The sequence below is a fragment of the Abramis brama genome (assembly GCF_963993115.1).
Source record: "Abramis brama genome assembly, chromosome: 23".
NCBI lineage: Eukaryota > Metazoa > Chordata > Actinopteri > Cypriniformes > Leuciscidae > Abramis > Abramis brama.
Window position 1 is genome coordinate 2540443 of NC_139985.1, and position 22256 is coordinate 2562698.

A 22256-nucleotide genomic window follows, 5' to 3' on the forward strand; every position below is an offset into this window, starting at 1 on the left:
CCGGTTTCTGGACTGGCTGCAGTAACACGTCTCTGTCCATGCGGGGGCGCTGGCAGACAAGTGCAGAATGAATGGAGGTCTATGGCGCTATACCCCTAAAAATCCACTTTTCTCAGGATATCATTTTTTGTCTAGTAATTTGAATGTTGTATTCGAAAGGAGATGCAAAGAAATTACACATTGCTGGGTGTCAGATTATTTAGAGTCACTTATTTGCTTTAAAAAATCTTTTACAATGTCAATGACGTCAAACACATCGTACGACCAGAGATACTGCTTTAAGGCGAGACACGGCAGGCAAAAACATTTTATTTTTTTTACTGGTCAATTTTGAGATTTTTGGATGTTTGTCTTCATAACATGTCTTCTTTCAGACTGTGGTGAAAAAAAGTCCGAAATACACATTTAGGTCTTTATTTTATTACACTTTGTCTGTTTGCGTCTGTAGATTTCGCGTAAATTCAACAAAAGTTGTCGTTGTAAATCATCCCGCCGATCCGCGATCTCTGTCTGCTCTCTGTCATCACAGGCACGGCTGGAAAGCTCTCTCTTCACTGTACAATGCTGTCGGATCCAAATATGGTCATTTCCTTTTTATCAGCAACCAATCGCGATAGTAAAAGGGCTGAATGCGCAATCTCATTGGCTGATGATAAATCTTTAAAGCCCGTTTTCTCAAAATGACCTTTCTCTCATACTCCAAGAACGAAATCTCCACTTCAGTAGCACCGATATACACCAAACTTTCCAGTCTTGTACCTAGTTATATTATGAAGACATTTACAGAGGGATTTGTAAATACATTATTCCTAGCCTGATTTATATAACATTTTATTACAAAAAACATGGCGAAAATCATTTTTTTAAGGCTATTGACAGTATATTCTGATTTACAGGATAACAAAAGTAGATATCCATAAATCCCTCTGTAATTTTTTCCCCATCTAATATGTGAACACAATGAAAAAATAATTTTTAATCTGGCTTTATCCAATACTCAGATTTCGTTTTTTAAAATATATACAAATTAGTGCATATTTAATTAGATATTGCCTAATTTGCATATTTAAACATTAAATTACAGAAAACTTGTAATACATTTTTTTCTTATCTTAATGTAGGTATTCAACTGGGAAAGTTTCATGGTGATATCTGCTAGTTAAAATTTTTACCCTATTCACCTGTAGTGTCTCGCCTTAAGGCAATCCTTCAGTCACGTTGGTGCTTTCGCGCTCTGCACTTTCTTTTCTCTCGAGGCATCGACAACACAGCTGACACAGGTAAACACACGTGCTAGAAGAGTTTTTGTTTTGTTGTGTATACACACACACACGTCTCTGATGCCATCAAGCGGTATCTCTGGTCGTAATCAGTCCTTCACTGACCAATCAGCGTTCATTAGCAGAATGCTAGCGTGTTATGGGCAACAAAAACTCAGCTTGTAAGAAATCGAAAGGACATAAGTACTTGTTCATTCAACTTTCGACCTATAACCCATGTTGAACTTGCAAAACCTACAATCAAATCTGAGATTTCTCAACGGCAATCGGGTGAAAGAGACAAATTTAGCCGTCTAGCCCCATAGACTCCCATTCAGTCTGCACTCGCCCGCGATCACCTCCAGAGGAATTCTAATGGAACTGCAACCAAGATCGATACAATGGGGCTAATAGGAAGTGTCAAGGGTCTCCGTAGACGAGCTCAGGCCTGGTGGATAAGCCATTCATGTTCTAACATCTGCTCTAAGCTGGGGCGTTCAGTTGGATCCCGGGCTAGACACCGTCTAATCAGATCCTTGCAGTCTGTACACATTTTAATAAGGAGAGAGCTGGTTAGTCATGACCATGTGACCTGGCATTTTTGAAAACAGCGATGGCTCTGTACAAATCGTTTGCTTTATGTGTGTGTTTATCAATGTTAATCATCATTATTCACTCACTTTCGGATAAGTCTGGGTTCTCAAATGTAACTTTGGCTTGTTCCGTTTCCCATTTACTACCAAAAGGAATCCATTTGTTCGACAACTCGTACAGCATCACTCCTAGAGACCAGACATTTGCTGGGACGGCGTGGAATCGAGGTTCTGTCAAGACTTCAGGTGGGTAGTATGCCAGAACTCCTGTAAGAAAGACATTTGCACATTGTTGAGCTTTTTTGTTTTAAAGCATCAACAAATAATTAGTAAGTCACTACCTTCACTCCCAAATTGCTCACCCATGAATGTCTTGCTGTCGTAGCCTTCACTACTAAATAGCTGTCCGCAGCCAAAGTCTATCAGCTTGAGCTCTCTGTTGTCTTCGTTAAACAGGAAATTCCCCGGATGAATGTCACTATGGAAAACACCATGATCGATGCAGTCTTTCACTGCATACACAGCCTGCGTCATGATGTTCCGTGAAAACATGTCACACCAATCGCGATGAGAGATTGTTTTCCTCAAGGTCTCGCAGGGTCCCGGATACTCCATAATGATAGTGAATTCACTAGGATGTTCAAACCACTCGTAAAGTTGTATGACGAAGGGGCTTATGGGTACTCGGCACATCATCAGCAGCAGCGCCACCTCTGTAACGAGAGGTTCGGGATGCCCAGGCTAGAGAGAAGAAGCAGACAGAAGGTTAGCTGGGTAAAAATCTGAAGAAAACATCATTTTGAAATGTACTATTCTTTGATCTTTTTAGATGCGTTCAAAAGAGCCTTTTCAGCTCAAAGTTATTTGGTGCCTCTCGGCTTATTTGTTGATCACATTTATACCTAATGCTTCCTACGGGTGTATTAACTACAGTAATCTGCACTTAAACAACTCAATACACATTCAGGTTTTGGCCAACTTACAATTTTAAGACAGCGATCGTTGTCAATCTTGTTTATCCGCTTGATGGCAACCTGCAGAAAAAAAAGACCCAGTTTCAATAACAGTAACAGTATTCATGCACCTGGCCTTGTACTAAGTATTAAACCATCTGTATATTGTTTTAAATGTGTTTTGATGCATGCAAGAGCAAAATGTTTGTACAATTCAGTAAGATCTACCTTTTTGCCATCAAATTTGCGTGTTCCCAAAAACACGCTGCCAAATCCTCCGGATCCAATCAACTTTTCCACGTTATAGAGACACTCAAAGAACTCTGAAAAACAAACAGAAAAATATGAGACAATTATTAGCTTGCTAGAGTCATTGTTTTATTCAAAAAGTATCAGTGCTGGTCGAGCAACAGTAAATGTGACCAGACATGTTAAAAACTTATATATAACGTTCAATATATAACGGCCTGAGGATGGAACATTTCAGAAATCAAAAACTATTTTTGTTTTATTTATTTTTTATAATATTAATTATCAATGTCAGTGGTCACATCAAATTGTTACTTTGGTTTCACTTTATTTTGGTCCCTTTAAGACATAAGTCTATAAGTAACATTGCAACATTTACACTTTTATAAGTAAAATTTACTTATAGTCAGTAGAGAGTCTGTTGCTAGCTCCATTGTTTTATTTAAAAAATGTCAGCGCTGGTCGAGAAATTAATATTATAATGGGGGAAACAATTTTAATATTCTGTAAAAACAAGCCTTATTTTGAGTGGAAAACAAGATAATACTGTTTAAAATAATGTTGGAGAAATAATGATTCACCTTTATTTGGCTTGAAGCCAGGGTGAAATGGAGCAGATGACGATGATGGTTCAGGAACAGGATCTGCTGGAGGAATAAAAGGCTCCACAACAGGTCTCTTCCTATGTTCTGGAGATTTTTCTGAAATGAAGAAAAAACAAATGAAAACAACTATTAGACCCATTTCTGACGTCAAATTAAGCAATGATATAATGACATAACTTACATTTTACTATTCAAATCTTATCTGTAATGTTACAAATCTAAAGTAATGGGAATTGTTCATGCTATCCACCTGACTTCTGCTTAATGCCTGCATAAATGTCCCAACATATTATTTCACAATATTAATAGTCATTTTATTTCACTATTATCACGATTACGAGGGTGGAGCCTGGTAACGATAAAGTTATTTTTCTTATTTTATCTGATCTTTTATTAAAAAGAAAACATACATTTCCAGGCTTCATTTGGCCAACTCTGGCACATGTGATCATAAAGATCATAAAGATCATATGGGCTATATCTAAATATATATATATATTATTAAACACTGACATTTATTAAATGCATAGCAATGTCTTATTTATGACATAACTGACTGTAATACTTGGCACGACAGCCATTTTGACAATTTTGCATGTTTTTGACAATTCAAGAGAAATAAATGGTGAAATTGAATTCTTTTCTGGTAAATCATTATTTGATGAAACCGGAGAATGATCTTTAATAGTTGTATAAAGAAAATGATACATCGCTTAAAATAATACTAAAACACACTTTACTGAACATGAAGAGAAAATTAGCACGGACTCATGGTTCATTGAACATACACAATGTCTGATTCCTGGACCTACTGTAAATATACAAATATGTAAATATAACCAAATTTAAAAAATAAAATATAGCACAGAAATGTATCAAATAGAAATAAAAATATCCATTTAAAGAATCTTAAAAGAATTCAATCTTTTGATTTCTGATCTGCTGCAAATCAGCTACAAGAAGTTACTTTACGTGATGTCAGAGGATCAGAATTATAGCCTAGAAGAAAAGTAGAAAATAACAGATGGCAGAAATATCTTGAAACAAAGATAATAATGACTCACTGTCATCCAGATCACAACTGGAGGGCTCTGGCACAGGCGGCCGCTCAGGATCAACAGGATCTGCATGCTGTGTTTTCTTAATCTTGGATGGGCCAGGCACACACAGATCTTCACAGAGCTGTCCTGGCAGGCACATCATCGTCTCATGATCCACAGGATTTGTGTCCGGCGTTTGCTCCATCTTGGAGGGACCTGGCATAAAAGAAGATGTGTTTTTATCTCAAAATATCTTAAAGAACAGTTGAGTATTACAATAAGGGACATATAATCTTCACTCATCTTAAAATGGTGTGATTTTCAGCAGTTTTGAAAGGATGACAACAAAGCTTGTCTCGTATTTATTGAAAATGTTCTTAGTTTTTTGTTATGTCACACCTTAAGACACATTTACAGTACAGTTTAGTAAAAATGTTTTTTTTAAAAATTGACCAAGTTAGTGATGTTTCTCAAATATCAGACTTCACTATATAAATATGTTTTTTTGTGTTGAATTTTTTTTTTTACTGCATATTTGAGCAGCCAACAGGAGTAGAGAAGGAAAAATGAAGACTAACACCAGAAACATCAGGCTGAAATGGCCATAAATCAGGGTGGTTATAATAACTGGAGACTCACCATCTGTCGGCTCGGACCCGAACGCATCTGTGGCGGCTGGCGGCTCTACGCTGGATGTGTCTGGATGAACCTGTGATTCCTGCTCAGCCACAAAAGGACGCACTTTGGTTTTGGCTTGGGTGGACTTTCTCATAGCCTTCCATACTCTCTTGAAGATGTTCTTCTCTTTTGCCTGTTTTTCTGCAAACAACAAATATTGATTAGAAACGTCTGTTTTATTAGCACAGATTACAGCTCAATGATTCACTAGTTCATGTTCCAAGAACACTAGAGAAATGGGCCAGTTGCATATGGCCACCATGTTGGATTTTCAATCTAGCGAGTTTGTGCAGATGCAAAAAATCTTTAAAAAATGTTGAAGGACAGCGTAATTTTGTACATTTAACTGAACATGACTTTAAAGTCCTGACTTGTATTATCAGCTATTTCCATATGGACATTTCTTTGTTGTGTCACAGTTTTTCCTGGCAGATTAAAGGATATTTTGCGATTGTAACTGTAGGCTCGCGCTCGGTCCCAAAGTCCGGCATCCGACCAGCGCGGAAGGTCTCTTCGTGTTACTGTCTTTTCTCGAGGCAAATTTCTCATTTGTATTCTCTCGTTATTTCATCTGACTCCATAAATGAAAAGGTTTCAATGATATCTGTGCATCATTAAATGTGAGCGAATGTTTGACTATTCCTTTTAACTCTTTAATGAAAATAATGTCAAAGTCAGTCAGAATAATCAAATGTAACAATTTATTATGTCAGGTAAATGTATCATGCCAATTTCATAATCAATTCAAAGATAATCGATACAAAACATCAAATGCTCTGGAATAAAGAGAAGAGATGCGAACCCAACGTTATACATGAAGCTGAGAGTCTTACTCTTCAGGCTAATCTGAAGTACAGAAAGGCCCCGAACCCTTTGCTACATTCCATTGACAGAACCTCTTTCACGTGGAAATGTGCTAACAATGGAAATTTGCATTCAGAGGTTACACTTTTTGGGGGTAGGAGACCATTTGCCAGGAGACCACCTTTCTTTCTGTGCCAGTAATCCCTAAACTCTTAAAAACCTTATTACCTTTTGTTTTACTTATTTGGAAATGAGGCATTTGTACCAGTCGCACTTATGACATTTCAAATTATACTAAATATGTATAATACTCGATGATAATCATTCACATTTAACTATATATTTTCTTGGGTGAATTCAGGTGATTGAGTATGAGAGAGAGGGGGTGAGGGATGAGGGAATGAAATGTAGATTAGGATGCCTCGGAGGTGAGACTTTAAATGGTGAGTTCAAATGGTAATTTCCAGCAAAATCCTATCAATACAATAGTTTTTAAATCAATATTTTGTGTCAAATTATTTATTTATTTTGTAGGTAGCCATGTAATAAGCGGGATAATGTATAGCGAGGCGGTTGTTACAGCGAATAACAACCCCTTCAGGCTGATTCAGGCGAATAACAACCCCTTTAGGCGAATAACAACCCCTTTAGGCGAATAACAACCCCTTCAGGCTGATTCAGGCGAATAACAACCCCTTCAGGCTGATTCAGGCGAATAACAACCCCTTTAGGCGAATAACAACCCCTTTAGGCGAATAACAACCCCTTCAGGCGAATAACAACCCCTTCAGGCTGATTCAGGCGAATAACAACCCCTTTAGGCTGATTCAGGCGAATAACAACCCCTTTAGGCTGATTCAGGCGAATAACAACCCCTTCAGGCGAATAACAACCCCTTTAGGCTGATTCAGGCGAATAACAACCCCTTTAGGCGAATAACAACCCCTTTAGGCGAATAACAACCCCTTCAGGCGAATAACAACCCCTTCAGGCTGATTCAGGCGAATAACAACCCCTTTAGGCTGATTCAGGCGAATAACAACCCCTTTAGGCTGATTCAGGCGAATAACAACCCCTTTAGGCTGATTCAGGCGAATAACAACCCCTTTAGGCTGATTCAGGCGAATAACAACCCCTTTAGGCGAATAACAACCCCTTCAGGCGAATAACAACCCCTTTAGGCTGATTCAGGCGAATAACAACCCCTTTAGGCGAATAACAACCCCTTCAGGCTGATTCAGGCGAATAACAACCCCTTTAGGCTGATTCAGGCGAATAACAACCCCTTCAGGCTGATTCAGGCGAATAACAACCCCTTCAGGCTGATTCAGGCGAATAACAACCCCTTCAGGCTGATTCAGGCGAATAACAACCCCTTCAGGCTGATTCAGGCGAATAACAACCCCTTTAGGCTGATTCAGGCGAATAACAACCCCTTCAGGCTGATTCAGGCGAATAACAACCCCTTTAGGCTGATTCAGGCAAATAACAACCCCTTTAGGCGAATAACAACCCCTTCAGGCTGATTCAGGCGAATAACAACCCCTTCAGGCTGATTCAGGCGAATAACAACCCCTTCAGGCTGATTCAGGCGAATAACAACCCCTTCAGGCTGATTCAGGCGAATAACAACCCCTTTAGGCTGATTCAGGCGAATAACAACCCCTTCAGGCTGATTCAGGCGAATAACAACCCCTTCAGGCTGATTCAGGCGAATAACAACCCCTTCAGGCTGATTCAGGCGAATAACAACCCCTTTAGGCGAATAACAACCCCTTCAGGCTGATTCAGGTGAATAACAACCCCTTCAGGCTGATTCAGGCGAATAACAACCCCTTTAGGCTGATTCAGGCGAATAACAACCCCTTCAGGCTGATTCAGGCGAATAACAACCCCTTCAGGCTGATTCAGGCGAATAACAACCCCTTCAGGCTGATTCAGGCGAATAACAACCCCTTCAGGCGAATAACAACCCCTTCAGGCTGATTCAGGCGAATAACAACCCCTTCAGGCGAATAACAACCCCTTCAGGCTGATTCAGGCGAATAACAACCCCTTTAGGCTGATTCAGGCGAATAACAACCCCTTTAGGCTGATTCAGGCGAATAACAACCCCTTTAGGCGAATAACAACCCCTTCAGGCGAATAACAACCCCTTTAGGCTGATTCAGGCGAATAACAACCCCTTTAGGCGAATAACAACCCCTTTAGGCGAATAACAACCCCTTCAGGCTGATTCAGGCGAATAACAACCCCTTTAGGCTGATTCAGGCGAATAACAACCCCTTCAGGCTGATTCAGGCGAATAACAACCCCTTCAGGCTGATTCAGGCGAATAACAACCCCTTCAGGCTGATTCAGGCGAATAACAACCCCTTCAGGCTGATTCAGGCGAATAACAACCCCTTTAGGCTGATTCAGGCGAATAACAACCCCTTCAGGCTGATTCAGGCGAATAACAACCCCTTCAGGCTGATTCAGGCGAATAACAACCCCTTTAGGCGAATAACAACCCCTTCAGGCAAATAACAACCCCTTCAGGCTGATTTAGGCGAATAACAACCCCTTTAGGCTGATTCAGGCGAATAACAACCCCTTCAGGCTGATTCAGGCGAATAACAACCCCTTTAGGCTGATTCAGGCGAATAACAACCCCTTCAGGCTGATTCAGGCGAATAACAACCCCTTCAGGCTGATTCAGGCGAATAACAACCCCTTCAGGCTGATTCAGGCGAATAACAACCCCTTCAGGCTGATTCAGGCGAATAACAACCCCTTTAGGCTGATTCAGGCGAATAACAACCCCTTCAGGCTGATTCAGGCGAATAACAACCCCTTCAGGCTGATTCAGGCGAATAACAACCCCTTCAGGCTGATTCAGGCGAATAACAACCCCTTCAGGCTGATTCAGGCGAATAACAACCCCTTCATGCTGCTTCGCGTCGGGGTCCCGTTCAGCCTGTCGGTTTTGTTATTCGCTAACGTTATAACAACTGCCTCGCTATACATTACCCCGGCCTTACTTAAGTATGGGTCAGTTCTGAATGATGTGTATTTAACTCAGTACCTGTTGTGTGGTCCTCCATAGGGACTCTCCGGTCCAGTGGGCCGTTTGCAGACATGATATCAGAGTGACACCGTCTCTGCCCAGTTGTTTACAGTTGTAGACTGCGTTTGTACTCTTCGTCCGCTAGTGACTCTACTAAACTACTGTTATGATCACCTGAACTGAAGATTCCGTCAAAGTAACTCAATTTATATTATATATATATATATATTAAATGACACCGTATTCTGTCAGATTCTGAATCTCAACGAGCTGTGTAGACTCTGTTTGACTGATTCTGATAATCGCTGCTGACCTGAACAACTCAGTGACGTCATAAGGAACTCGCCTGTGACGCCACAGCTGCTGCTTTTTTGGAAAAAAATAAATGTAATAATTTACTCGCCCTCATATAGTTCCAAACCTGTAAGACTTTCAATCATCTTCGGAAAAGAAATTAAGATATTTTAAACTAAATCTGAGAGATGTCTGTCCCTCCATTGAAATTCTTTTCACCCAAATTCTAAAGTCGAAATATTTCGACTTTAATCCTCTCGAAATATTTCGACTTTAATCTCAAAATATTTCGACTTTAATCTTCTCGAAATATTTCGACTTTAATCTCAAATATTTCGACTTTAATCTCAAATATTTCGACTTTAATCTCGGAATGCTAGATTTCTTTTTAGGGATTTTTTTTTTTACGTTGCGGTTCAGGACTTCCGTATAAACAAGTAACAAAATATTGAGCTATTTTTTGCCAATACATTAAACACTGAATATTAATTAAATTTTTGTGTTAAGAACACATTCCTGTAACCTTCCTATAACCCTTCTTTAGGTTAAACAAAATAAATAAAATGTCAGTGAAAGTAAAAATTGCACATTTAAATTACACTACCTTGCGTTTGTGGCAAAACTTGCTCTCATCAATGTGAACACGGACATTAACTCCACCAACTTTCTGTCTCTTTTTTTTTTCCGGTGCTTCTCCAGGCTTTGTACACAAATTCTTCTGAGTTTCTTTGACATCATGGAAAGTGTTGCTGTGCTCTTTGCAATGCCATCTTGAAGCATGTCTACTTGCCGTAGATGTAAACCCTGAGCAAATCTACAAATATTAACAAAAAGTATTATCATTAAATAAGAACACTGCATTTTCACACAAAGAGAATGTGTGCTTTATCAACCTGCAGGCCACAAAGCATAATTTGTACATAGTATCCTGTATGAACACTTTGAACACTAAATATAGTAACTAAATATAGTCAACTTGATATAATTTTAAAAAGAGTTTGTTTTTAAGTTTTTGGGTTACTGTAAGATATCTAGCAAAGTATGGTGGGGTATATTACAGGAAATGCTTTTGCAATAGGATATGCTATAGATTGATCATCATATATTTTTATGCCACCATAAACTATGATAACGTGCTGTAATGCAATTGTGCTCTATGGACTCAAAATACACCATACAAATAGTGTAATATGTCAAATACTGTAGTTATGTAATATATTTGCATTGCTTATCTATGTATATACTTCATCCATGTGAACAGACTGCAGTGTGATTGTGAGAAAAGTGAGTTTGTCCGAACACTTCTTCTCAACCGTCCACATCTTTTACGTCGACACTCCCTGGAGGTTTCAGGACATAAGATTGTATGATAAGTTGAAATTTTTAACATATGTCTTGGAACACACACACACGATAGGTTGGATATATAATTAATATAACAAAAGCTTATGTAAAAAGCATGTTGTTTAGTACCAATATGTCAATACAGATGTTGAGCAATATTTGATTTTTTTATTTTTATGTTTAAATAAAAGACAACAGACTGATTATTGTGCTGATACTAGTAAAATCTATTTACTTGAAATATGTTTTTACTACTTCCAGCTGCTTATCCAAACTGATTAGATCAAATAGAAATACAATCATGATAAATTGGCACTCTTACAATGATCTACAATACATTAACCCCTTAAGTGTCACCGTCCCACAGGTTATTGCTGCTTTATGCCTATTGTGGGCTGTTGTGAGGGAATAATAACTCCATCATGCGTCTGAACACTAGATGGCGACGTTTAATATGTTTGCACTGATTCAGATTCCATCTGTGCGGAATAGAACACTAGAAAACTGCCTAACATATTTCTATAAATAAAAGTTTTTACAAAGCAATAGGTGAAGAAGTATATGCAACATCAAACATTTCACACTTGAATTAATTCAGTGACTGAAGATCAGCTAAAATCTTAGTAAAATGCTTTAAATCTAAATGTGTCATATTTTTATTTTTGACTCCCCAATCAAACAACTAGACTCATATTAGAGATTTAAAAATCATAGTTTAGCTATATTGCGTACAGTTTTCCATACAGAAAAACTGAATATAGTCACAGTTTAGATATTATTTAATGCAGAAACAGAATAATATTGTGGTAAGCCAATTCCAAGTATTCAATGGATATATTATTAGCATAGCCTACCATGTTCTGTGCAGCATACATTTTATGTTGCTTACCATTTTTGTTTTATTATATATGAAACAGTACTCAATATGCATTATTGTTAGCAACAACGCTAACAAACGTACAAATTAATTTCAGTTTTCATAAAATAATCATAGATTATATAAAATCTCTCACGAGGTGATTTAGTTTGAGAACAGCAATGCACTAATGGTTGCATGTGCCAGTCATCATACACACACACAAATGCTGCTTTAACACACACAGTACTCGCTGGGTCCAGAAGAATCAGATTCAGTCAGCTCATGCAATAATGTTCTAGGTTGATTCTAGGCCAGGACAGGCTTGACACCAATCTGACAAAACATATTTCATCACTTCATATCTCACCTTATGTATTCCTGTCCTATAATCTGCCCAGAATCCTCTTATATTGCACTATTTCATTCGTCTTTTTGGAGGGTGGTTTGTCTCGGCCTATAATCGCCTTTGAAAACGTCTAGGCTGGATCTTGTATCATGTCTGCAAAGAACAAAAAGCATCAGAATCGTGTGTTATATTTTAAGCCATTTTTGTTATATATTTTGCATATATTTTTGACATTCATGCATTTGCGTTAAAAATGCATCTGCTAATAACATGCATATAATGCTTTCAAAGCCCTTCCATTAGTGCATCTCACCCGATTTATCTATATAAAAACGTGTGAATGTTCAGAAGACTTTAATGGAAGGAATGGATTGGTGTGAATCACATTTGAATCCCAGGCTGTATAAAAGCAGCCGCTCAGAGATCGATGAACCAGCGCTCGTTTAGTTCATTAATGACAACGAGACACTGTTCAACATCAGATGCAAATGTTCATTAGGAAATAAGCCTGGGTCAGTTCTTTTTATGCACGTTTGGCCTAATTAAATGAAATCATTTAGCATTTTAATTCATTTTTATGTAGAATTATATTACAAAATAAATAGGAAAACTAATCTAAAGACTAAATAAATAATAATAATAATAAAATAGTATTTTTGGAGACTGATTTCCAAACAGTTTGCTTATCACTTTACATTGCATGTTTAATTTAGCGAGATATTATCTAAAAAATAAATGATTATTTTGTATTTTTTTGATAAAATAAAATAAGGGTCTAAACAGCTAAAAAAAATAAATAAATAAAAAGCAGCTTTAAATGTTTATATGAAAGACAGATTAAACAAAAATAAAATATAAAATAAAATGTTGGAGTGTTTTCCTTTCACTGATGCTAATCTCTTTACGGTGCATGTTCAGTGAGTTATCTCAGAAGTAAATAGGATTATTTTGCATTCTTAATCCAATTTTATATTAAAAAAAGTTCTGATAAAATAAAATAAGATTAAATTAAAACAGCTATAGAGACAGCTAAACTAAACAAAACAAAAAATACAATAAATTAATATTTTCCTTTCACTGAAAGATCTTGCTAATCTCTTTATGTGGCATGTTTAATTTAGCAAGATGCCATCTCAAAAATAAATTAATTTGCATTTTTAATCCAATTGTATGTAAACAAATGTTTTGATAAAATAAAATATAGGAGAGATCCAACAAAAATAAAATAAAATAGTCTTTTCCTTTCACTGTTTCTGACAGCTTGCTAACCGTCTCTGGCGCAGCCGAACACAGAGCTGTAAACACAGTGATCATCATTTCCAACAGTAGATCTCGGAGTCTGTGAACGCATCAGTCGCAGCCGCTCTGCCAAAGCCTTCGGTTACATTAACACCACCTGCAGAGAAAGAGACTGAGCAAACACAACACACACACAAAAACACACACACACACACACACACACTGCAGCAGAAACACAGCAGACTGCTTTACACAGGTCGAGCATCACTAGCTCCACTGCTTACAGGCCTAGTGATCTGAAGAAATCCTTAAAGGGTTAGTTCACCCAAAAATGATTATTCTGTCAGTAATTACTCTCCCTCATGTTGTTCCAACCCCGTAAGACTTTCGTTCATCTTCAGAACACAAATTAAGATATTTTTTATTAAATCTGAGAGCTGTCTCACTCCTCCATAGGCTGCTAGCTAATCGATATCTAACCAGAAGAGTTAGTAAAGACATCGTTAAAATAGTCACTACAGTGGCTCAACCTTAAGTTTATCAAGCGACGAGAATACTTTTTGTGCGCAAAAATAAATAAAAAAATAACGACTTTATTCAACTCTTCATGTTCTTCTGTGTTTCTCTGAGTGAGTTCACGTAGTGTAACAGCGCAGCGCTTCTGGGTTGTACGTCAGAACGGAGGCTCACTATTGGCCGATGCTGGTCATGTGTGTGATGCGTGTGATGCTGGCTAATAGTCAATAGTCATGCGTGATTCTCGAAATTGTCTCAGTGGCACGCTTCCCATTACCCAATGGAGGAATATGCATCACCATGACAATGACATGGAGGACTCCCTATGTAGATAAGGTCGAAAACTCATTGCAATGAGCTCAATGTTCGGGTCACAGACTCTCTCTTTTACTGTAACATGTTGTGTATGACACCACCGGTCATTCACGTACAAACAGACACTTCCACCTGGCTTCTTACCCGTGCTTTCTTGATCTCTGTCCACCCTGAGCAGCGCTTCTGGGTTGTATGGCAGAAGGTAGGCTATTGACCAGCGTCGGCCAATAGACCTTATTCACAGCAGTGCCATCTTTGATTTTTAATGGGAATGAAAGCGAGGCTGTGAGGGACAGACATGCTTCTCTTCAATGGGCTGTACTGTTATTTAATGTATTTTTGGATTGTTCTGCTCATGAAACACTGGAAAAATATCTCTCCAAGAAATCTCAGTTGACAAAAAACTCCCGACAATAACGCTGTGGAAAATTGTAAGTAATCTAGGAACTTTATACAGCGGATGCCATTGGAAACACTACAAGTCTATCCCTCACAGCCTCACTTTCATACCCGTCATGGCGCCGCTCTGAATAAGGTCTATAGTGAGCCTCCGTTGTGACGTACAACCCAGAAGCGCTGCACTGTTACACTACGTGAACTCACTCAGAGAAACACAGAAGAACATGAAGAGTTGGATAAAGTCGTTATATTTGTTTGTTTTTGTGCACAAAAGTATTCTCGTCACTTGATAAACTTAAGGTTGAGCCACTGTAGTCACTTGGACTATTTTAACGATGTCTTTACTAACTTTTCTGGTCAGATATCGATTACAGAGAAGCCTATGGAGGAGTGAGACAGCTCTCAGATTTCATCAAAAATATCTTAATTTGTGTTCTGAAGATGAACGAAAGTCTTACAGGGTTGGAACAACATGAGGGAGAGTAATTACTGACAGAACTTTCATTTTTGGGTGAACTAGCCCTTTAAGAGTCACGCCATTTGCGATTCAGACACCTTAAATATGCAGATATTATTTTTCCAAGCCTGGCAACTGATAAAATGAGTGGAAAAGGCATAAGCTCACACTGAAGTAGGGACTGATCTGTGTGCAGAGATCAGAATATACGGGGCTTGAGGCTGGAATGAAATCTCTTATTATCTTAAAATCAAATGTGCTCTGAAACACACATGGGTTGCATATGCAGTCAGTCAGAAAATCAATGTTATTGGTGTAGTGCAGATGAGCGGACCGTTCCAGTTTTACACACATGTGCACTTGGATGGGTAATGTTCCAGAAACAATAACAGCTGCTACGGAAATCATAGCGCTTAAAAGATGAAATGCTGCTCAGATGGGTGAAACCGGACCGTAATGTCTCCTAAACACCAGCCAGATCCGTCTCACAGCAATGCAGGAAGATTACAAGGTGTTTAATGGACTGTCAACCAATAATTCCACTAATTTCAACTAATTTGCAACATGTGGAAACTTTTAACTCTAAATTTGAATTCTTTAGAAATGTACAAGTTATTCTATTTTTCCAGATCTAGTGTTTATATGTGACCCTGGATCACAAAACCAGTCACGGGTATATTTCTGGCAATAGCCAACAACACATTGTATGGGTCAAAATTATCCATTTTTATCCAAATCATTAGGATATTTAGGTAAAGATCATGTTCCATGAAGATATTTTGTAAATTTCCTACCGTAAATATATAAAACATGTATTTTTGTGAGTGAATGCAGTGAATCGTGAACATAAATGTACAATTTTAAAGGTGATTTTCTCAATGTTTCGATTTTTTTGCACCCTCAGATTCCAGATTTTCAGAATATTGTCAAATATTGTCCTATCCTAACAAACCATACATCAATGGAAAGCTTGTTTATTCAGCTTTCAGATTATGTATAAATCTCAATTTCAAGAAATTTACCCATGTGACTGGTTTTGTGGTCCAGGGTCACATACTGTATATGGATTAACCTGATGATCGATACAGACTTTTAAAAAGTCCACAAAACAATTGAAAAGTTTTTTTTTTTTTAATCCTGCATCTTATACTGGTGACCTGTCAATCATCTGACTTTTCTTGTGTGCTGGAGAAATAAAGTGCAATAATAGCCTCTAAAAGCACTAAAGTACACCTAGAGTCTCTTAGGAAAAGCCTTCCTGTCCCCATTTATTCAGCTTTCATATGATGTATAAATCTCAGTTTAAGAAAATTGAGCCATGTGACTGGTTTTGTGGTCCAGGGTCACACATTGCAACCTCAGGAGAAGCACATTCAGTGTTTACTTAGTTTTTCTCTTCCACATCATTTCCCCACAAACTTTTAAAACACTTAACCACCGATCCAGTCCACACCTGCCTCCTTTTAGAAATCCGACCAAATACATTATATGAGCCAGTGAACATTTCACTGGACACCAGCTGATGCTCTGTTAGTTCACAGAAGAAAAAACTGCATTTTGAGTCTCAAATGTGTTTTAGTCCCACGTGATTTACCTGTTATGAAACTAGTGATGGTCTGAATGTGATTTTGAGGCCAGGAGCCGTCTGGATTCTGGGAACAATCACAGCGTTCACTGCCACGGTCGGTCAGCTTCACATTATATCGAGAGAGAGAGAGAGAGAGAAACAGGCTGATTCTGCACATGCGTTTCCTAAGAGACTCTAGGTGCACTTTAGTGCTTTTAGAGGCTATTATTGCACTTTCTTTCTCCAGCACACAAGAAAAGTCAGATGATTAACAGGTCACCAGTATAAGATGTAGAATAAAAAAACGTTTCAATTGTTTCATGGACTTTTTAAAAGTCTATATCGATCATCAGGTTAATCCATATACCAGTGACCCTGGACCACAAAACCAGTCACATGGGTCAATTTTTTGAAATTGAGATTTATACATCATATGAAAGCTGAATAAATAAGCTTTCCATTGATGTGTGGTTTAAAAGGATAGGACAATATTTGGCCGAGATCCAACTATTGAAAATCTGGAATCTGAAGGTGCATAAAAATCGAAACATTGAGAAAATCTCCTTTAAAGTTCACGATTGTGCTGCATTCACTCACAAAAATGCATGTTTTATATATTTATGGTAAGAAATTGACAAAATATCTTCATGGAATATGATCTTTACTTAATATCCTCATGATTTTTAGCATAAAAGCAAAATCGATAATTTTGACCCATACAATGTATTGTTGGCTATTGCCACAGATATACCCGTGCGACTCGTGATCCAGGGTCACAAATATCCGTTTTTTAAATTACATTGATCTCCGTTATGAGATTTGAAAGCATCTGCTTGAGAAAGACTTTTTGTTTTGCCACATTAACAGACTGAGCATAATTACACCAATATTTTTAATCCTGCCTTTCCAGATCTGGATACTGGATGGAATATGACCTTGATAACCCTAACAAACTAATTCACATAGAACTGCAAGACATATTTAAAATATAATCTCTAAATATTACTTAAGACCATCACTACTATTTCCTTTCACAATTGGCAATAAAACATTTAATGCTTAATGTTGTGAATCCAGAAATACTATACTGTACTACACTGAAAACCTAAACATATGAGATTTTAATATTAGCAGCGCAGGAACTTGTGAACGTTTCTGTTCAATCCGTTTCTGCAGGGATGACTTTTATAGGCTAAAAGCAGGAAACAACATTTGGTAACACTTTATTTTACAGTGTCCTTGTTACACGTTACATGTACTTACCATAGTGAATTATGCATAATTACATGCAAATAGGCCTCAACCAAATCCTAATCTGACCCTAATCCTATAGTAAGTACATGTAGTTGCTTAATATTACTCAGTACTTAAATATATAATTACACTGTAACAATGACGCACTAAAATAAAGTGTAACCCAACATTTTAGCACTTCTGGTTCCATCGTCCTCAAGCCAATGGGTTTTTGGTTAAATGACTGAAATAAATGGTTAACAAGCTCAAAATCTTTTTATATTGTACTTTGAAACATCAGTAATATCCCTTATGATATATATATTAAGTTTTTACTTGTCTTAAAAAAAGGGAATTGCTAAAAAGAGCCTAAAAGGTCAGGGACATTTAGCATCATCAGCCGAAAAGGAAAACTCTTCTACTCACTAACACACTTTTACAGCCTCGTTGTGTTCAATATCACACTCGTGCAAACTATTCTCACTCAGACTTTCTTTTTAAATTGACTGAAACGGTCGTCAGACATTTACTGATGGTGACATTGAAGTCACGTGACCGTGACACTCAGCTTTTTACTCCCGCCGATTATATTTAGGCTTCAAAATTCATAAAAGTTGTTCATTTGTGAAGATTATGATGGACGAAACGTGCAAGAATCAAACTTCTGCTGGTCTCAGTCAGAGCATATTTTCTGCAATAATCTAAAATGGGTCAAAATCGATTTTTCTTTTATGCTAAAAATCATGAGGATATTAAGTAAAGATCATGTTCCATGAAGATATTTTGTAAATTTCCTAAATATATAAAACATGTATTTTTGTGAGTGAATGCAGCACAATCGTGAACATAAATGAACAACTTTAAAGGAGATTTTCTCAATGTTTCGATTTTTTTTGCACCCTCAGATTCCAGATTTTCTAATAGTTGTTTCTCTGCCAAATATTGTCCTATCCTAACAAACCACACATCAATGGAAAGCTTATTTATTCACAGGGTTCCTGCAGGTTTCAGTTAGTCAAATTTAAGACCTTTTTAAGACATTTTAAGACCATAAAGATTGAAATTTAAGACATTTTAAGACCATAAAGATTGAAATTTAAGACCTACACGACGCATTGCCAAAAAAAATTCAAATCAAAGAATATTTTATTTCAAGGAATTCAGTAATTGAAAAAGCATTAACTTAATTTACAGATAAAGCAATCACATTAGTAACCTTCCAGACCCAACAACGCGTGTCAGAGAAAAGAGCAGAATCAGATATTTTTTTTATAGAAAATTGTAATTTGCATATTATAGGCCTACTGTAAAAAAACACATTAGTTGATTTTAGTTGATCATAGTTGATCATAACTAGAGATGAAATGGCATGAACATTTCATTTAATTATAGTGCCAAAAATGATTAGTTGTCAAACAGCAAATAAATAAAATTAGCATCAATACACACTAACATAAACATTAAAATAATACGATTTAAAATGATAGCCAGATTTTAAAAGTGTCTTGCAACATGTTATATACTAACATGTACAAGTTCAAATAAAGTTGACAAAAAAGGTTTTTATAAAAAGATAAACCTCACATATTTCAGACTTTATCTTTTTTGACTCATTCTTTTTATAAAAAAATGATTTACTGACATTTACAATACACTTTAGCTTATCTTTTATTATTAATAGTAAAATTCGGTCCGATTTTCCCGTGGCGTCTGTCGTTGCTATGCAACCGTGCCCTGCGCTCTCCACAATGACAAAAAAGTTTTAGTGGCTAATGGATTTCCACCGCCGAAAAACGCTTGCTGTAGCTCTGTTACAAGATTTATTTACGGAGAAGAGAAAAACACCCGTAGTGTTTGGGTGCACCCGCATCATTCATGTCTTTTTTCATGTTGCTGTGCCTGGAAAAAAACGAGCGCGTCGCTTCAATTATAAGCGCGCTTACTGCTCACCTACATTTGAATGAACTTGAGCGCGAAAAAGACGCGATGTGAACTGCCTCTTGGCGAGCGACTTCGATACTTTTTTGCTACTTTGTAATAACTTTCTGCGGCCAGCGTTTCTGGAAATGAACGAGGGTAAAATCTTTTTTAAGACCTGACTAAATGAAATTTAAGACCGCGGATGAAAATCTGCCTGTTTTTAAGACGTTTTAAGGCCTTAAATTTAAAGTTCAGAATTTAAGACTTTTTAAGACCCCGCGGGAACCCTGTATTCAGCTTTCAGATGATGTATAAATCTCAATTTCAGAAAATTGACCCATGTGACTGGTTTTGTGGTCCAGGGTCACATCACGGTGGTGTTAACTTGCGTCATCCCTGCAGCGCACACTTCTAAACCATCTAAACCTCAAAGCATTCTATAAAAGACACAAATGGACAGTTTATGGAACAGAAAAAAATTCCTTTTATTGTGATTTCACCAAGAACAGTTTATGATCTGGGTCTCTCCTTCTTGCCTTTGTACAGAGCCAGAAGAGAAACGTTGGCCACCTTCACCACCTTGAAGCGAACACCAGGGATATCACCCACGGCGTGTCCCTTACGACCGAACCCTGCCACCAGAACCTCATCGTTTTCCTGGAACAGACAAATTATGCGGTTCATTCATGCACTGTTTTATTCTCAAACTCAAATATAGCAGATAATGTCTAGTTACTAGGGGTGTAACAATATATATATCACAATATAATCGCAATACAAAAATGCAACATGTATCGTGGATAGTGACAATATGTATTGTGTTTAGTTCACCCAAAATAAAAATTACTGTGTAAGGAAAATTCAAGTTTACAGAGTTTGTCAGTACTACATTAAACTACTATATATAATGCTGAATATAAATCGGTGTGTGAATGGGTGAATGTGAGGCTATGTAAAGCACTTTGGTGGCCATAGGTCTGTGAAAGCGCTATATAAATGCAGTCCATTTACCATAAATGTAAAATAATGCAATTATTTGGAATATTTGTGGGTCCTGATAATGCCAAATGTCTTATGTTGCCAGTAAAATGTGGCCTACATTTTTTAAATATAACTAGTCCGAGTGAAAGCATGTTGGTCTAAAATAATTCTGTATTCTCAGCTTCAGAATCATCAATATTTTTTATTCTGGTGTCTCTATTGTCCTGTGCATTGGGTTTACAGCACCAAGTCCAAGCCTATTAATTTACACCCATAATGTAATATCAACTTTAGCATTTTAATCTTTAACCTTTTACCATATGTCTTGGAATATCACAATAATATCGTATTGTGAGTTCAGGATCGTGATATGCATCGAATCGTGACATGAGGGTATCGTTACACATGCATGAATCCAATTTACCTCAATGAAATTCAAGCAGCCGTCGTTGGGCACGAAAGCTGTGATCTTCTTGCCGTTCTTGATCAGCTGGACCCTGACGCACTTCCTGATGGCAGAGTTGGGCTGCTTGGCTTCAACACCACTGTCATGATGACAAACAAAGTTAACATAATTTATTCCTTTGTAAACCTACATATATTCATCATTGTCTTGATGAACATCGCCTTACACTTTCTCAAGCACGATGCCTTTGGCGTGAGAAGCTCCACCGAAGGGGTTGGCCTTCAGAGCGGTCCCCAAATGAGCCTTCTTGTACTGTTTGTCATGCCATTTCTGCTCGCGGCGGTGGTTCCGCAGTTTTCTAGCAGTACGCAGTCCACGACACTTGCCTAAAGGAGGAAAAAGGGAGAAAGGCGTAAGAAAAAGCAGCAATTTCAAGTTATTAATATACCCAGAATCTTACTGTTAACATCCATGACATTTTGAATCATTTGCAATTACAAGGAAATCTTTTATACCTATAAAATGGATTAGAACTAAATAAAACTCAGTAAAAACAAATAAATCGCCCACATTTAAACTCCAGATGTTGTTCACTTGGTGACTGTTAAGATGCTCATCAAAATACAAACCACAATTACCGGTATGGTTGGTTCAGATTCATCGTTTAAGAGTCAAAAAGCAAGAGGATTCACTGAAGATTCATACTAAGTTACTGTTATTAAGTCTTAAATAACCCTAAAGAAACCAACGTTGCCATAATTTTCATGCAGATTTTTAATATATACATATAAATGCAAATCAAAAGGCCGTTTAATACTGTGAATTAACGTGTAAATGAATATCATCTGAGTGTTTGGTGCATCACTGTATGAGCAGCTCATGGCCGCTCCACGATGCCTCCGTTAGAAAACACAAAATAGCTACAAAAACGGCTTCATAGCGATCATCACTATGTCTAAAGCGATACATTAAGCTTTTAACGACATGTAAACCCAGGTAATTATGAGATAATATCAATTATTACAGCGTTTTGTGAAGTTTTATTGTCGCCTCACACGTACCCATGATCGCGTGCTCTGAGTCCGGACAGGAAAGAACGATCACGTGACGCTCTGCGCAAATGACTGCTAGAAGGACCCCACGGGAAGCC

General features: G+C 37.5%; 2 protein-coding genes across 2 annotated transcripts; both read right to left on the bottom strand.

Moving 5' to 3' along the window:
• Window positions 1-1206: 1206 nt before the first annotated feature.
• Window positions 1207-17317, bottom strand: LOC311073988 (serine/threonine-protein kinase pim-2-like). Its single transcript, XM_084100159.1, has 12 exons — window positions 16594-17317; window positions 13343-13484; window positions 12095-12226; window positions 10129-10338; window positions 5339-5518; window positions 4724-4915; window positions 3636-3755; window positions 3034-3128; window positions 2836-2886; window positions 2215-2593; window positions 1940-2119; window positions 1207-1802 (listed from the first exon to the last, which is right to left on the bottom strand). Exons 5-12 carry the CDS (start codon window positions 5469-5471, stop codon window positions 1702-1704), a joined length of 1251 nt encoding a protein of 416 aa, XP_083956285.1. The 5' UTR covers window positions 5472-5518; window positions 10129-10338; window positions 12095-12226; window positions 13343-13484; window positions 16594-17317; the 3' UTR covers window positions 1207-1701.
• A 2862-nt stretch (window positions 17318-20179) lies between these two features.
• Window positions 20180-22242, bottom strand: rps23 (ribosomal protein S23). The gene is made up of 4 exons (XM_084100368.1): window positions 22168-22242; window positions 21333-21492; window positions 21125-21245; window positions 20180-20376 (listed from the first exon to the last, which is right to left on the bottom strand). The coding sequence occupies exons 1-4, from the start codon at window positions 22169-22171 to the stop codon at window positions 20230-20232; spliced, it is 432 nt and encodes a 143-aa protein (XP_083956494.1). The 5' UTR covers window positions 22172-22242; the 3' UTR covers window positions 20180-20229.
• Window positions 22243-22256: the final 14 nt, after the last annotated feature.

Bases quoted from the DNA above. Each gene is read 5' to 3' on its own strand.
- rps23 (XM_084100368.1), bottom strand. The intron at 21,246-21,332 runs GTAAGGCGATGT...TCATCATGACAG, and splicing joins GGCATCGTGCTTGAGAAAGT to TGGTGTTGAAGCCAAGCAGC. The intron at 20,377-21,124 runs GTAAATTGGATT...TGTCTGTTCCAG, and splicing joins GCTGCTTGAATTTCATTGAG to GAAAACGATGAGGTTCTGGT.
- LOC311073988 (XM_084100159.1), bottom strand. From the start codon at position 5,471: ATGAGAAAGTCCACCCAAGCCAAAACCAAAGTGCGTCCTTTTGTGGCT. The intron at 3,756-4,723 runs GTGAGTCATTAT...TCTTCATTTCAG, and splicing joins CAGTTGTGATCTGGATGACA to AAAAATCTCCAGAACATAGG. The intron at 2,594-2,835 runs GTAAGTTGGCCA...TCTTCTCTCTAG, and splicing joins ACGATCGCTGTCTTAAAATT to CCTGGGCATCCCGAACCTCT.